Raw genomic sequence first — 16,937 nt, 5'->3', positions numbered from 1 at the left:
ACAGCAACGCGGGATCCGAGCCACGTCTGCAACCTACACCACAGCTCATGGCAACGCCGGATCGTTAACCCACTGAGCAAGGGCAGGGACCGAACCCGCAACCTCATGGTTCCTAGTCGGATTCGTTAACCACTGTGCCACGACGGGAACTCCTGGCTTTTTTTTTTTTTTTTTTTTTTTGTCACTTTCATCTGTGGATTTGTCCTTCTTGCCATTTTACTCGTTTTCTCTTCTTTTCCTCATACCTACTCTTACTTCCTCCTGGAGATACTCAGGAATACCCACTATGACTAACTCTAGAAAGCAGCCTCCTATACTTTATCCAAGAAAAAATTGTCGGCTTTGTAAGGGGGAAAACCACATATGCCATTCATTATATTGACAAGAAGGGCAGACTAGTAAAAAACAAAAAACAAAACAAAACTCATGTGCAAAGCTGTATTAGCTGAATCATACTGAATCATCAGGGAGAAGGAAGAGTTTTGTTATCACTCTGTCCATGTTTCAGAAATCTGTACTCATTTCTGCCACATGTTCTATTGTGGGGGCATTTTAGGATCAAGATGATTGATCAATGAAATGACTTTTTTTTCCTAGACCATCCAATTTATAAGCTGTTAAGCTCCCCCGGGGCCCTTTTCCTCCTGTCATTTGCTTATTCACTACTTTCCTGCTCATCAGCAAAGTGTTAAAGAGAGGAGATAAGACAGCCCCTTTGTAGCTCCACCCAAGGGCTGTGGGAGGAGCTGGTTCAGGCTGACATGTCAAGCTGCAAGGCCGCATAAGCAGAGGGCCCCCCAGCATTGAAGCTGGAAGGTACCCAAAGACTGGGCTTTTTACCAGCCAGAGCCAGTGCACTAGAGACACCAGCCAGCCAGCCTGAGGCTGTCGTGGTGCCAGGGCCCCAGATCTGTGCCTTCGGGCTGGGCTTTCCAACACACAGCTGCTTTGCCCAACCTCCGAACCTGCGTTTCTACTCTATACTCAAGCAAGATCTTCAGAGGGGCTGGAGTAAGGACTCTAAAAAGGGACTCTGTCCCTGTCTTCAGCTGTTTGACACAAGCACGCATGTATGACTGTGCTCACTCCACTTAGGGCTAGACTCACAGGAGCGTGGGATGAAGACCCAGCTAGTTCAGTGTGGTTGACTTACAGGGGAGGTTGTGAGGACAGAGCAGGTGAGGAAGCTGGAAAGAGTTAAAATGTTGGGGGTTGGTTGTATTTATGCACAAATAAGCAAACTGAATTCTTTTCCTTAAATAATCTTTAGAAAACCATTTTCTATGTTGAATGCTGAGTCAGCACAAAGATGCCCCCCCACCCTCCACCCCCGACCCCAGGATTCATCCTCAATGGCATTGCTTAGTAAGTTCTGGCTTCAGAATGTTAAGTTGCCTTTTCAACCCCAAAAAGAATCAAGGTCAAAACATAGTCCCAGAGAAGGGAGCAGGGCAGGGGGACTCTGAATCAAGTAACGTCCGAGATCAACCTGTACACAAAAAATATTTTGGTCCTTCTGCTTTCCAGACTTAACTTCTTCCGTGATACTCCAGACTTCCGTGTTTTGGCCTGCGGAGGGGATGGGACAGTTGGCTGGATTCTGGATTGCATTGGTAAGAATGGTCTGGGAAGGCCTTTGCAGTTGACTTATAATAAGTATATTTTTAAAGTCAGGGGAAGGCAAGAAAAAAAGAAAAATGGTGCCATGTTTTATCCATCCTTGTTTCCACCCCTGAACCAATGCTTAGCTACATATCTATTTTGGGTGGAAAAGAGAAAGAAAAAAGACAATGGATTACTTCCCACAAGTACAGATGTAACAGTTTAGTTCCAGGCTTTGCTTCGAAAACATCTGTCATGGATGGAGTTTGGGCAGTTGCAGGATAGACCAAATGAGGGGCTATGGGGAGAGAAAGCAGGACTGAAACTCCAGGCAGGCCCAGGGTGATGGGAAAAGGCCAGAGAACTATGGAGGCATAGCACAGGGCAGGTCACCTTGAGAGGGACACCTACCTGCCAGAGCCCAGGAAGCACACCTAGAAGGCGTAGATCAGTGCAAGCAAAGAAAAGCCATGGTGGGCCACGTCCAATACACCTTGATCAAGAGGGTGATGGGAAGGGTAGGGAGGGCCAGGCTGGAGATCAGGAGGCCTGGGGTAAAGTCCAGCTCTGCCTGGATCTGTGGGTCCTTGGACACATCGCCCCCAGTAAATAATGGAGAATGACTCAAATTCTGGAACAAGGAGTATATTTCAAGATCTAATCCTGGAGGAGTTCCTGTCGTGGCTCAGTGGTAATGAACCCAACTAGCATCCATGAGGATGCAGGTTAGATCCCTGCCTCGCTCAGTGGGTTAAGGCTCCAGCATTGCTGTGAGCTGTGGTGTAGGTTGCAGACAAGGTTTGGATCCGGCGTTGCTGTGGCTGTGGTGTAGGCTAGTGGCTGCAGTTCCGATTCAACCCCTAGCCTGGGAACCTCCATACGCCACCGGTGCAGCTCTAAAAAAAATAATAACAATAAAAAAATCTAACCCCAGAAAACCCAGATAACACTGGGACGTGGGACCTAAGCACAGGAAAGCAGCAAGGGAGGACTGTCACCAAAGTCCCCGATGGCCATGAGCAATGAGCCCTGGGCTGCTTCCATCTTTTCATCTTTCATTCCACAAATCCCACCTGTACACCTCCAGGTGCCCAGCTTTCCTTGAGGCACTGGACATGCAGCAGTAAATGAAAGGACAAAAGCCCTGCCCTCATGATCTTCCTTTCTGGAGGGAAGAGACAGGCAATAAACAGGAAGTGAAACAAACTGTGTCAGAAGGTGATCAAATATGGCAGAAGAGGGGCAAAGGGAACTCAGTGGTGGGAGTAGGGCTGCAGTCTAAGACCAGGGGGTCCCAAAGACCTTGAAGACGGAGGGCATTTGACTGGAGACCTGGAGGAGCGGGGAGCCTTGCAGATGCCTGAGGGAAGAGCAGTTCAGGCAGAAGGAACAGCAAATACAAAGGCCCTGAGGTAGGAGCATGCCAGGTTGCCGAAGGGAGAGGAGCGGGCCTGGGGTGGAGTATGTGAGGGGAGAGTGGCAGAGATCATTAAGACCAAGTCACTAAGATGTGTAGGACATTATACGGAATGTGGCTTTCATCCTGGGAAAGATGCCGGATGGTCTTTATCAAAGCAGAGATACAACAGATGACAGAAACAGAGAAGGGCAGAAGCAGGGATACCAATGAGAAGGCTCCTGCAGTAACCCAAGGAGGGGGGCCTGTGGCGTGGACCACAGTGGAATCAGAGGAGGGAGTGAGAAATCAGGTTCTGGGATATCTTTTGAAGGTGGAGCCAGGATTTGCTGACAGATTGCGTGTGGGAGATGGGATGAGAGGACTCAAGGATGGGCCAGGATGGGCCCTGGAATAGGACAGAGAAGGCTGGGCCCCCAGGGGCCATAAGCAGACCACCTGGAGGGGGGGGACCAGCACCCTGCACACCTGCCGCATCTGCTCCCCCACAGACACTTTGGTTTCCATGGACACGGCCCTGCCAAGCAGCCACCCACGCTCTCCTGTCACCTCGGGCTCTGGAGTTGTTTGTGGGAGGAGGGAGGCGTCCTCTGGGATCCGAGGAAGGAAAAGCTGATCAGCAGAGGGTGGATGGCTGCAGTAGCGGGAGCAACTCACACGGTTCCTTCTTCCTCATGAAGGAGAAAGTAGGTTTTGCTGTCAAGTTTGATAAGCCATCTCCAGAGGACACAGGTGATAGAAGCTGCCCAGAACAGGAAGGTCATATGAGATGATCTTCTTTTTCACAGGTTGATGGTCCAAAAATTAAAAAACAAGGCTAAGAAAAAAGAATGTATACATGTATGTGTAACTGGGTCACCATCCTGTACAGTGGAAAATTGACAGAACACTGTTAACCAGCTATAATGGGAAAAAAAAGGAAATCATTATATTAAAAAAAAAAAAAAAACAAGGGTAAAAGGAACAACTGCACAGTGTTGGTTCACTCATTCATTCAAGAGAGAAGCCCTGTTCAGTGCTCTCTGCCACCCCATTTTAGTTCCATCTCTAATCTGTTCTCCTGCTACAGCCAGAGTGTCATTCCTAAATGTCAGTGTGGTTGTGATCTGTGTAAAGCACATCAGTGGCTTCCCAGGATTCTTAGATAAAGATGGAACCCTTCAAATGCTCCACAGGGCCCAGTGTGGTCTAGCAGCTGCCCACCCTTCCAGCCTCATTTCCTGCCTCCATTCCTCTCCCTCTGGACCCAGACACCTAGTCCCTCTCTCAGACCCTCGCAGGCCTCAGTCTCCCTTCCACCGCAGGGCCTGTGGTCAGGGCCTTTGCATATCTCAGCCAAAGTGGGGCTTCCTTGGGAAAGCCTCCCCTGGTAACCCATTACAGGGCCATACTCCTTTCCTTCCCAGTATGAATTTGAGATTATGCATCATTGATATGAAGGCCTTGTTTTTTAGCTTTGTTTTTCATTTTGTCTTGTTTTGTTTGCTTTTTAGGGCCACACCTGTGGCATATGGAAATTCTCGGGCTAGGGGTCAAATTGGAAATGCAGCCACCAGCCTATGCCACAGCCACAGCAATGCCAGATTCAGTCTGTGTTTGCAATCTATGCCATAGCTCATAGCAATGCCAAAGCCTTAAGCCACTGAACAGGACCAGGGATCGAACCCACCTCCTCATGGATACTGATCAGGTTCTTAACCTGCTGAGCCACAATAGGAACTCCTGAAGACCTCGTTAATAGCTGTCTCTCCCTCTCATCTGCAGGTACCATAAGCCTGAGCCATTTTCACCTGATTTTAGAGGCAGAGCACTTAAGACAACATCTAGGCCTTCAGTAAATATGTGTGGAGATACTATGGTGAATGAAATATAGTTCCCCTAGGGAGGCTACTGTGTATCCAGGGAACAGACAAGGAGCCAATTACAATAAAATGTGATGACATCACCCCTGGTGCTAAAGAAACACTCTAGAGAGACACCAGGTCCAGATACAGGCAACCGGGGTAGGGCTGGGGGGATGGGTGGCTCTGCATAGAGCAGTAGAGAGCTGGTGACTTAAGGACCTGAAAGCACTTCAGCATGGTTGACATGTTGAGTGGGAGGCAGGATGTGAGAAGGATGAGGCTAAAGAGAAAGGTGGAAAGCCAGGAAGGGCCTAGCTGCCATGCTAAGGGGTGATGGGAGCCATGGCAGAAGGGAAAGCAGTAGACTCATGTGATCAGGCTTGTGGTTCAAGGATTGCCTGCCTGGGTGGAAATATGGAGAATACCAGGAGGTGGAACTGGAGGCCGAGAGGACAGAGGAGGCTGCTGTAACAATAGCAGTGGGAAGGAGTCTTCTCAGACCAGAACTCAGTCATCACCATGAGATGGAGAGGAGCGATTGCTTGGAGATCTGTTAAGGAGATGGCATATAGAAATGATGTGTGAATGGATGTGGGGGAGGGAGAGGGAAAAGGCTAGGATGACATCCAGGTTTCTAGCCTCAACCCTGTGAGGATGGTTGGCCTGCTGGAATGGGAACCACAGAAGAAGGAGCAGACCCAGGCAAGCAAGAGCCCTCTAGGCAGAGGGGAGAGCATGTGCAGAGGCAGAGAGGTGTAAACACAGACAGTGTGTTCTGGGGACAATGAGAGAGACCACTGATGTACTCTCCATCCTCTGTCTCAGCCTTCCTGGTGGTGATCTCAGCCCTGAGTCTTGCCTGAGCTCAGCCACCCACCTCTGGCATGAGTCAGACAGCCTGGGGAAACTGTGAACTCCTATTCTGCAGGGGCTTGGCCTGAGCCTCGTGCAGAATGCTGATTCTTGCCTCGCCTACCCCCACCTCAACCCCACCCATGCACCCCAATCACATGCCTCGGCCCCAGAGGCACTGAGGTTTGTGTAAGTGGTGTCCCCTGGAGTCCAGTGGGTATCTGGCCTCTTCAGCTCGCCCAGCCCAGCCAGCATGCTGCTGGAGGTGTGCAGCCAGATTAAAACATGTATGCTCTGCTGTGCTTTCTCTAGTGGTTCAGTCTGATGCTCCTTCACGTCACTGGGAGGGAGCATTAGGAATCTGCGTATCTGCAAGTGTGGCAGGTGGTGGAATTGGCAAACTGGTTCTGGGTGCCAAATAACACCTGGGGGCTTTGCCTCTTAGACACAATGTCATTTTTAAGCTTTTGAGCCTGAATGACTAGAAGTGAGGCATGTTCCATTTTCCAAATGCCCCACCATTTTCTGATGCCTCAGACCCACCTGTTTTACTATTTATGCACCTGCCCAGCCTCTGAAGAAAGGAAGAGTAGGGACTTGGAGCTGCAGAGATCTGAGTTTGGATCCTGGCTCTGGAATTGCTTTTCCTCTGTGAACCTCCATTTTTTTTCATCCATGAAGAGATTATAATACCTTGCAGGGTCTGTCTGAGGGATAAATGGGGTAAATGCTGATTATCATTAAAGATTAAAAGTATGCAGACTAATGTTTTGGAGGTATATGCCAACACCCCAAAGGAAAGAATTAGGAAGAAATGAGGATGAATGGGTGCAAGTTACAGGGAGACAGATTTAGTTCAATGTGAAACAATCTTTGCAGTAGTTAACACACTGCAAATGGACGAGATGGCTTTAGGAAGTAGTGAGTTCCCCATCAGGAGAGGTATTCAAAGAATGTGATGGGGGCTTCAAGCATTAGATCAGGGATAACTAGATAACTTGAACCTTCAGTAATCCCACAGCATATGGTTCTTTCATGGGTTACAGATAAGGCCAACTTTGCAAAGCATCCACCCGTGGCTGTCCTGCCTCTTGGAACCGGCAATGACCTGGCCCGCTGTCTCCGCTGGGGAGGAGGTGAGTCTGCATAGGAGGCACCACCCTGGGGATAAGTGCTCCAACTTACAAGGGAGGCTCTGTGGAGCTGGGCTAAACTTCCCGATCACATGCCATGAGTAATACCCAGCTCTGGGTCATTTCTACCCCTCACCAGATTTACTATCATCCTGAAACTCTCGGCTTTGAGCCTGCATCTCCCTGTAAAAGAAGTCACCTCACTTAGGGGGGGTTTATGTGAAGTTCTCTCTCTCCAAATTACTGACCTTCTTCTGCACCAGGACCCAGAATGCAGACCAAAAAGCCACATCACTGGCTCCTAGGGGCATCCAGATCATCCTAGGCCCTCATCGCCATCGGCCCTCATTTCGCAATTTTCCTAAGGGGGAACTCAGAGTGGTAACCAGCTTACAGGGCAATGGACAGGAGCTAAAGAAAACTTTGCAAACTGCAACAACCCCTGTGGAGCTAGGCATGCTCCAGAGAGTGGAGAAGTTTGGGTGAGCACTTAGATCTGTCCAGCCAGCAGAAGGGGGTGACACATACCAGATGGCCGATCAAGTCCAAGAGTGATTGAAGACAGGCTGGCAGGGGTCAGTGTGATGCTTGGAGGGCAGAGACAGAGCAAGCAAGAGCCAGCCCTAGAAGGAAGTTGGCAGGCACAGGAAGGGCTGCCAGGGTCCCCAGCCATACTCTAGGCTAGCGAAGAACTCTCTATTTGAGCGGGACAGTCAGACTGTGGCCCCATGCTCTGGGCATCTAGGCAGCATAATGAGGCACAAATTTCATACAGCCCTGTGCTCCCAGATGGCATCAAGGTCAGCTGCTTAGCTGCCAGCATTGCCATCTTGTGAGGCATCCCCTAAGGAGCTGACCAGAGCCCTGACCACTTGGAACTACTCTTCAAGGGGGCCCCAAAGGTAAGCAGGCAGTTACTTGAAAGAAGAGATTGTCTCTCCCACTAATTTCCCATCTCTTCCAATTCACTTTCCACATGAGTCTTCTATTGTTGCTATATGTAATAACAAATGATTCTCAACGTAGAGGCTTAAAACACCCTTTATCAGCTCACAGTCCTGTAGGTCACAGGTTCTAGAACAGCATGACCGGCTCTTCTGCTCAGGGACCCACAGGATAGACTCAGGGCATAGAATAGGCTACATTCCTGTTCGCAGATTCTTCAACAACATTCAAGTTGTTGGCCGAATCGGTTCTTTGTGGTTATATTTCCCCATGTCCCCATCTCTTGGCTGGCTGTCAGCCAGGCCCACTCTCAGATCCCAGAGGCCTCTGCATTCCCTGCCTGATGGATCCTTCCATCTTCACATCTGGCCACAGAGAATCTCCCTTACTTCGAATCCTTCTCAAGCTTCACATCAGTTTCTTAAGGAAAAGCCCAGTCTTTCTAAGAACTCCCCTGATTGGATGAGATCCACTCAGGATAATTTGGCTTTCTTAACATCAGATGTGCCATAAAATACACCAAATCATGACAGTGAGTATCCAATCTTATCCACTGGTCCCAGGGGTTTTTTCTGGGTAGGTACACCAGGAAGGCAAGAAAATTCAGCCCACCACGCTATTCAGTCCTGGAACAGATCCTTTCTTCTGGCAGGGGCTGCTTCCCAACCATCCAGCCCACAGATTCCCTAGGGCTTGCTTCAGCCACCCAGGGCTGCCCATTTCTGGCCAGTACCCTCCTCTACCCCCATTACTCTGGCTTCCGGGTTGGCCCAGCTTCTGACTACTCCATACTGTCCTCTCCTCTATGGCTCATGGAACCTAAGTGGCTCTGGCCCCAGAAGCCCAAGGGGCTCCCTGCCCTCTCAGCTGCCAGGGCATCAGCAACCTCCTAGCCTTTCTCCTCTGGGGGCAAATGCAGTGCTGTGCTCCACAGGTTACGAAGGGGGCAGCCTGACAAAAATCCTGAAGGACATCGAGCAGAGTCCCTTGGTGATGCTGGATCGCTGGCACGTGGAAGTCATCCCCAGGGAGGAGGTGGAGAATGGGGACCAGGTCCCATACAACATCATGAACAACTATTTCTCCATCGGCGTGGTGAGTTGGTCAGGGATGGCTTTTCAGCATGGAAGAAAAGTACCTAGGTGGGCAGGAAAGGTTCTCATACTTCACTGTCCCTTCTGGGTCCCTACTCTTTACCTGCCCCAGCTGCCCCCAGCCTTGACGTGGGTCCAGGCATCCTCACATATGGCCTGGGTGTGGATATCCTTATTGCACCAAGCCCCATCCTTGATTATGGAGGAAGTTCCTGCCCCTGGCATTTTACCTAACTCAAGAAAAGATAGCACTTTTTTTTTTAAGATCTGTTTACCCTTTGGGCAATTAGAAGCAGTTAAAGAAAAGCAACACCAAAAAATAACCAAGGGCCGAGGTCAAAGGAGACTCTCAGGTGAGCTGGAAACTCTGATCCTCTGGGGAGGATGTTGTGGTCTCAGGCTGGCTCAATTGGCTTAGCTCTCAGAATTCCTTCTCTCCTGTTTCTCCCTTTATCCCAACCCCATTCCCCACATGCCAAGTGCTCATGAGCCTCTGGGGCACCTCATCCCAGGCAGACCCCTCAGGCTGAGCTCCTTGGTCCTCCTGGTGCTCCCACAGCCCTCCCAGACCCATCCCTGCAGTGCTCTCTGCCTTAGGCTGCAGGGGCTGTTTAATGTGCCTGTCTCAGCCCTCCTGCAATGCACACACACACATACACACACATATACATACATACCACTTACACACACACACACACACACACACACACAGCACAAGGACAGCACCATGTTCCTCTTTCTCCTCCCGGCTCCCATCACATGTAGCACAACTCAGTTCCTTTATTTTGCTGAATTCAGCTTCTAGTCCAAAGAGGATGGAGAGGACATTGCTTCCCAAAGTGTTGGGGACAAGATTGGGGAGAAAAGTTATGGATCATTTCCATAAATAGAACTGGGGCTTAGAAGAAAGGTGTCATAAAGACACTAGCATTTATTGAGCACCTATTTAGTGTGCTCTCCATGGTGCTAGACTTTCTTCTAGTCCTCACAGCCATCCTGCAGGTATTATCATCCCCGCCTTCAGCATGTTACAGATGAGGCCTCAGGACTCTGGACGAGGAAGGGGTAGACTGACACACACACGCTGTGCCTTACACTGAAGCTGGGTTCCTTCTTCTCTGCTTCCCTGTCTTGGTAATTATGCTGCCCACTTTCATATGCACATGAGTCCCTCCAGACCAAGACTGTGGTCAAGTCTTGATCCCTCCAGATCAAGTCAATCATCATCACCTCTGCCCCTTCTGAAAACTTTGGTGGTTAAAAAAAAAGGGGGGGGGGAGAAGAAATAGTAGGAAGCTTGAAGGATGAGCAGGTTTCAGGAAAAGGTTTTATTTTTTAATCAGAAAACTAAAAAGAGAATTATGAAAGAGAAAAGGCGTGATAATAATAATACCTTATTTTACAGGATTTAAAATTTGCCATATTTATAGATATTTTCTTGATTCTTACGATTACAATGGAGGGCAGTATTACTGCCATTCTATAAGTGAGGAAATAGATGATCAGATGAAAGGATTTGCCTTCGTTTTCTGACTCCCAATCCCACACTCTTTTTCTATTACCAAAACAGAAGAGAAAGGCATTGCTGGACTCATGATCAGGCTCTGAGAGGATGGAGACCTTGGACAAGAAACATATTCAGGGGTCTTGGTTGTCCTGATCTGGTTTATCTCCCCAGCTCCCCTGCCCTCAGTGGGGAGGGACATCTTTCCCTAGGATCTCCCAGCTTATTCCCCAGTGACCTAGGCAGAAACCTGCTCTTCTTGACTCAAAAACCCCTCTCCTTTGGGACCACCTGCTCAGGCTCCACTTCACACAGCAGGAACTTGCAGTCTTCAGCTCCTGCAAATCAGACTTGACTGACAGGTCTGGTGCTCAAGGTGGGGGTGGAAGTGGTTCTGAAGCATAGGCTTCCCATCAATCCAGTTTGACAAAAACTCCTATCCCTTTTCCTATAGTAACCAGAGTAAAACTGGCTAATGTGTATTGAGTACCTAGCACACCAGGCACACTGTCCCTATTGGTGGGTACAGCTATTTCCCACTTGCATTTTGTAAGAAGGAACTTTGCCTAGAAAGAGTGAGACCAGTTCAAGCTGGTGAGTGGTCGGGCTAGGAATCACCAATGTTGAGCTCCAGAGCCCACCTAGCTATGCGCCATGAGCCATGCAGCCCTTGCCCAGCCCCTCCATCTTCATGCTGCCAAATGCAGCAGCACTTGTTGGGGGGGGGGGTTCCCAAGAATTTAGTGTGTGATGGCCATACCTCACCTGTACCCTTTGTCAGAAATGCAGATTCCACACCCATGATAGATGCTGGCTCATGTCCTGGTTGAGTTGGCTTGGGCAATGTCTGGGAATATGCATTTTTTAACAAGCCCCTGAGATCATTCTGATGCAGGTGGTCCCCGATCAAGTCCTCAGTGAGTGAAGACAACCTGTTAGAACAGAGAAGGACGGCCAAAGGCAGTGGTTCTTCACAGGAGCAGAAACCACATCTGAAGTAGAGGAAGGAGAGCAAAGATAGAAAGGAAGAGAAAACAGCATCTATAGGCAATGAGCCTGAAGTGAGCTAAGCCAGGACTGGGAGAGTTGCCTGGGAGCTTCTAGATGGCATGTTACACCCACAGCTGCCTTCAGAGTCCTCAGCCCCAAGTCTTCTCTGTCTTAACACAAATGGTTCTAGCTACCAGATATAACAGGGTTCCTACAACCACCCTGTCCATCTCACCACAGCTCTATATTCAAAAAAATGGCATTCACTTAGTGTTACTGACCAAATGGATGACCATGCTGAAAAGGAACAGATAACGTCCCCCCAGCTAGATTACCAAGCCCTAATCCCAAGAGCCGAGACTGAGCCTGGTCTTAATTCATTCTTACACATGAGAAGGAAAGAGGGAGGGAGGGATGAGAGGGAGGAAAGAAAAGAAGGTAGGAAGGAAAGAATACAAACAATTGTCCCTCAAGGAAATGCATATAGATTCTCCAGTTCCCTCAGTGGTCAAGATATTTATCTGCCCTGGGCTAGCCTATAGTAATCCATCCATTCATCTTTCAAATTATGAAGAACTTCACAAAATCTCCCGTATGATATTTTTTCATGCACCTTTTAGGGTGTACATGTTTAATATTTTGTCGCAGAGCAGTGAAGAACCAGGATTGTTTTTATCTCTTTGGTGTACCCTTAGCCTTCTCTCAATAAAAGGCTTGCAGGGTTTGTGTGCTCACTCTTTAAAAGCTGGAAAGGGAAATTCTTGAGAAAACAAGTAGCCAACATGTAACCCTAAGAGAATCTGAGGCTGACATTTGCAGAAGCTCTTGCTCCCTATTTGACTTCCCCAACTTTGTAAGAGGAGAAGTAGTATGTAAACCAACCCACAGTTTTACTTCCTTAAGATGATTAGCGTGGACTCCTTTGGCAAAGAGAGCCCTGCAAAGACTTTGCCTCTTTTGAGGTACCTGGGATGGCTTACTGATATCAAATGTCTGCTGCCCTGCTTTTATAAAGGTGGCAACAGTGACCCCTGTTGTGGTGCCCCTAGGTGGCAAAGGATTCACCCAGATGAGTTCACTCACTCCCCTTGGTGCCAGGAGAACCCACCGAATAGATGGAGCTAAACAAGGGCCGACTCTCCTGGCCAATGGACAGAGTGATGAGGGCCTCACTGTCACCACATTCCCATCACCCACAGATGCGCCATCTCCTCACCAGTGAAGAGCTGAGATCGTGGGCCTTCTCGTTCCCTCCAACTGAAAGCATCCACTGGCAGGAGATTTTAAACATTCAGTCATTCAGGGCGCTACTTCCTCTGACTTCTCTGGCCTCCTCATCCCTGCTCTTTATTTTTGGACTTGCAGAAATGTCAGGAGGGCCAGGTATCAGTGACAGGAAGTTTGGGACTGCAAAATAATTCCTGGGGTGTGTGTAATTCTGAACGCCTCAAAGGCTCTGCTTTCACTGAGCCTTAGCAGGATGAGTGAACAGCTAATCCCTTGAGTCAATGAAATCTATTTCTGATTCGAGGGGAACCCAGGGGCCAAGGAGAGGCCACAGTCATCACACTAACTCACACACCATTTTCCACCTTACATTCACCACTAAGTTTCCACAGTGGTAAAACCTATTAGGAAATTTGTTAGAAAAATCATCATTTCCCTGCAACCTTTTAAATTCCTTCTGTTTCTGGAGTTCCCGTCGTGGCTCCGCAGAACCAGATCTGACTAGGATCCATGAGGACACAGGTTTGATCCCTGGCCTCGCTCAGTGGGTTAAGGATCGAGCATTGCCATGAGCTGTGGTGTAGGCTGGCAGCTACAGCTCCAACTTGACCCCAGCCTGGGAACCTCCATATACCGTAGGTGCAGCCCTACAAAAAAAGACCAAAAAAATTCCTTCAGCCTCAGGTTCTTGTCTGTCACCTGTGAGAGCCAAGAAGGTAGTAAAACAGTGACACCCACTGAGAGGTATCTTGGACAAGGGGTCTCTACTCTTTTTCATTCCCCATCTGCCATAATTTTTCAGAACAACCCAAATTCAAAATAATCTCCCATTGGGTCTCCTTTCTGGTTTTCTTTTTTAATCTCCATAAATTGCCAAAGTGACTTAGATCTACATTGTCCAATATGGTAGCCATTAGCCACATGTGGCTACTGTGCACTTGACACGGGGCCAGTCTTAAGTTGAGAGATGCTGGACGTATAAAATAAACACCAAATTTTCAAAAAGGTAGTGTGAAAGAATGTTAAATATCTCGATAATTTTTGTATTAATTATAAGTTGTCGTGATAATATTTGCTAAATAGTAAAATTAATTCCATCTGTTTCTTTTCACTTTTTAAATGCAGCTCATAAACATTTTTTGTTTTTATTTTTGTCTTTTAGGGCCGCACCAGCAGTATATGGAGATTCCCAAACTAGGGGTCTAATGGGAGCTGTTGCCACCAGCCTATGCCACAGCCACAGCCATGCCAGGATCCAAGCCATGTCTGCAACCTACAGCACAGCTCACAGCAACGCCAGATCCTTAACCCACTGAGGGAGGTCAGGGATCGAACCCTCGTCCTCATGTGCTAGTCAGGTTCGTTAACCACTGAGCCACGACGGGAACTCCTCATAAAAATTTTTTTAATTTATTTCTACTGGACAGTACTGGCCTAGACATCCAAATATCCCAGGGTCCAAATGACTACTGTTTATATTTGAAAGAGGCACAAAAATCTTTTGTCCAACTATGCACTTGGGAGCTTTAATTCAGGAAAGAATAGCCATATGTCCATACTGTTTTTATCTCTTTGAAAGGACCCCGGAGAGTGAGGCCATCAGCAGAGCCATCATCACTTCCATGGCTTTGCAATTCCCACCTCCAGCCCCACCTTCCAAACAGAGCATCCAGTTATTATAAGAAAGGGTTAGAACCATTGTAGCACTGGTTTCTAGAATTTAAATGAAATCACTCCTGAACATAAGTACAGCCAGCTCAGTGCCTCGCTGAGAGAAGCCCAGCAGAGGGTGAAGGTGAATCTTGCCTCTCTTTTTAATTCCCAGGTAAAGAAATAGGGTCAGAGTCTTTACCAGCATCACCTTTTCAAAACTGAACAGTAAAGGGCCCGCTCATCTCCTTTTTACCATTTCATGTATTCGCCATGAGATTACGTTGTCAATTAGGAACCACATGCTTAACTAATAATATTGTAAAGGCTAGTTTTTGTGAAAACTTTTGCAAAACTAGTTAGGGTTAGGGTTAGGGTTAGGGTTAGGGTGGGGGCAGGGAGAAGGATAATCGGAACTACACAGAGGGAAGGGGCCTCTGCACAAGGCCCTGGCAATTAAAAAACCGGGAACCAGTCACAGCAGCAGTGGGAGTTGGGGGTAATGAGGTACAGATCATGCAAGGAAACATGTGATTGCTTTTTTCTTTTCTTTCTTCTTTTTTTTTTTTTTTTTCCTGACAGAAGAAAATTAGTGCTTCAAAGGAACACAAGTAGATGGAATGTCTTCTTGAATTCTAGAGAAGCATTTGACAGGTGTCACATGAATCTTACTCAGAGTGTTCATGAAACTCAGAGAGAGGGAGGTGGGCACAGTCTGGGTGCATGAAGTGCTCCTGCCTGGAGAAGCTGTGCAGGCTGGATAGGCCTGGGGGAAAGAGGGCCCGGGGCTCTGCATCTCTCCTACCACAGTCCACAGGGGTGCCTAAATGTCTGTAACTTAAAAAAAAACTTGATGTGACTTTAAAAAAAGAAAAAAAACTAAGAAATCCATAACTAGAGTTTAAATGTTAAATTCCCAAGACATTATTTCAGCAAAGAGTGTTTGCCAACCATAAAATAAGCCCACGTCCCTGATTTGCCCTGGTCTACTCCTCTGCCACGTGCAAATACAACAGAAGCTCCTCTTTGCCCCCTAGCTTGTTTCCAGATTTTCTGTCCTCACCAGTGGCCTGTATTTTACTTACCACTCACAGCACATGCTAAAAATAAAAAAAGTTTAAAAAGCTTCTTCACTGAACTACACCTCCTGATGCTTAAAAAAAATTCAGAAATTTTATTTTGTAGAATTTCCATATCAAGAAAAGGAATTAATATGCACTAGCTGAAAATTCACCGTATGGAATTGGACTTTCTTTTAGCTACGCGTTTAGTAAATGAGTTTCTGTATCTTTTTCTCCCTGCACAAATCTGAATCAGCTCCCTTGCTTCTGTGGCTCCCCCATTCCCACCCCAGCTTAATTAGCTTGTTTATTTTTAAAACCCGCCACCTGCACCCCACATGCTAGCAGGAGGCCTGAGCTGGGAAGGGGTGTTACACATTCTTCTGCTGGAAAAGGAGACCATTGACAAGAGGGGAGGACCCAGGTGGAGGAGGAAAGAGGAGTTCAGTTTTAGGTCTGAAATTCAGGGTTGGTTCCAGAGAGCCACACTGTGAATATATCAGCATCTAGATGCTAGTAACAGCTAGGAGAACTCAGGATGGCCCATGACATGGAGTGTAGGCTGCAGAACGCACTCCGGGTTAAGACGTTCTGGTCAGAGGATGGAGAGCCCGGAAGCATGGTGACATGGGAGCCACCCTCACTGTGAGTTCTAAGGAGCAGGTGGCCCAAGTACAACAAAGGAATGTGTTAATAGGAGGACAGCAAAGTGTCACAAAATGTCATGAGACTCTTATTGACCTTGGAGACAGTAGTTTCCATGGTGTGATCAAGAGGCCCAAGCCAGAAGTTTAAATATATTTTTAATAATCTTCTAAGCATGCTATCCAGTGCTACTACCAGTTATATCTACTGATAGAGATGACGAAGAGTTAATAGCTAACAGCATCTACCACCATCAGTTTTCTGGTTTTGACAAGGTACTGCAGTTATATAAGATGTTATCATTGGGGGGAAGCTGGGTGAAAGGGACATAGGAACTCTGTACTATTTTTGCAACTTCTTATGAGTCTTAAAATATTCCAGAATACGACGTGTTTTTCAGAGTGAATAGGGTGAGGCATTCACAAACAGTCACATCAGCCTCACATGGGCTTCTGCACTCTCACGGCTCACAGACTGACCTGCTCCCTCTCCCCAAAGGGCGGTGGAGTCCTCTTCACTCACACTAAACCAGGGCGGGCAGAGAGTGAACACTGCCAGGAGTCAACTAGCATAGGCTCTAAAAGCACTGGGGGGCACTTGCCCCTAACCTTGGACCTGGTGTCCAGCCTCTGTGGGGGCCTCCTGGTTTTCTCCTGTGAGACGGGAAGGATTTCAGTGAGGGCTCCTGCTGGCTTCCCTTCCTTGCACATGGCTCAGGGTCAGAGCCACTAACCAGGGCCCTGTTTTGTCTCTCTCCCTTTCAGGACGCTTCCATTGCACACAGGTTCCATGTGATGAGAGAGAAACACCCTGAAAAATTCAACAGCAGGTAAGAGGGCCCTTCGGGTGTAACCCTGGCTGCACTCCCTGCTTGCCCTGCCCCACCCCGCCCCGCCCGTGGCCAGCCAGTCCCAGGCCGCCACCTGCTCTCACCAAAGTGTTCTTGGCCCGGCTTCCCAGCGCTTTCCTGCCA

The 16,937-nt window shown here is 48.1% G+C and overlaps 1 protein-coding gene across 34 annotated transcripts in view; it reads left to right on the top strand.

Moving 5' to 3' along the window:
* DGKG (diacylglycerol kinase gamma) overlaps positions 1-16,937 on the top strand; it is a 222,045-nt gene that overhangs the window by 116,352 nt on the left and 88,756 nt on the right. For all 34 annotated transcript variants that reach the window (XR_014822643.1, XR_014822639.1, XR_014822644.1 and 31 more), the window contains 4 exons: positions 1,528-1,613; positions 6,762-6,851; positions 8,728-8,888; positions 16,729-16,793. Coding sequence is in view for 21 of the 34 variants with exons in the window: in XM_084987519.1 (XP_084843645.1) it covers positions 1,528-1,613; positions 6,762-6,851; positions 8,728-8,888; positions 16,729-16,793 (402 nt within the window). In the remaining 13 variants the exon portion in view is untranslated. The remainder of the gene's footprint in view (positions 1-1,527; positions 1,614-6,761; positions 6,852-8,727; positions 8,889-16,728; positions 16,794-16,937) is intronic.

The sequence above is a fragment of the Sus scrofa genome, chromosome 13, assembly GCF_054392235.1.
Source record: "Sus scrofa isolate SSC_HxYL_T2T_F1_AM1 chromosome 13, Sscrofa_HxYL_maternal_Yorkshire_Landrace_v2.0, whole genome shotgun sequence".
Lineage (NCBI taxonomy): Eukaryota > Metazoa > Chordata > Mammalia > Artiodactyla > Suidae > Sus > Sus scrofa.
The sequence above is the reverse complement of the archived record's forward strand: the minus strand, read 5'-3'. Positions and strand labels throughout refer to the sequence as shown.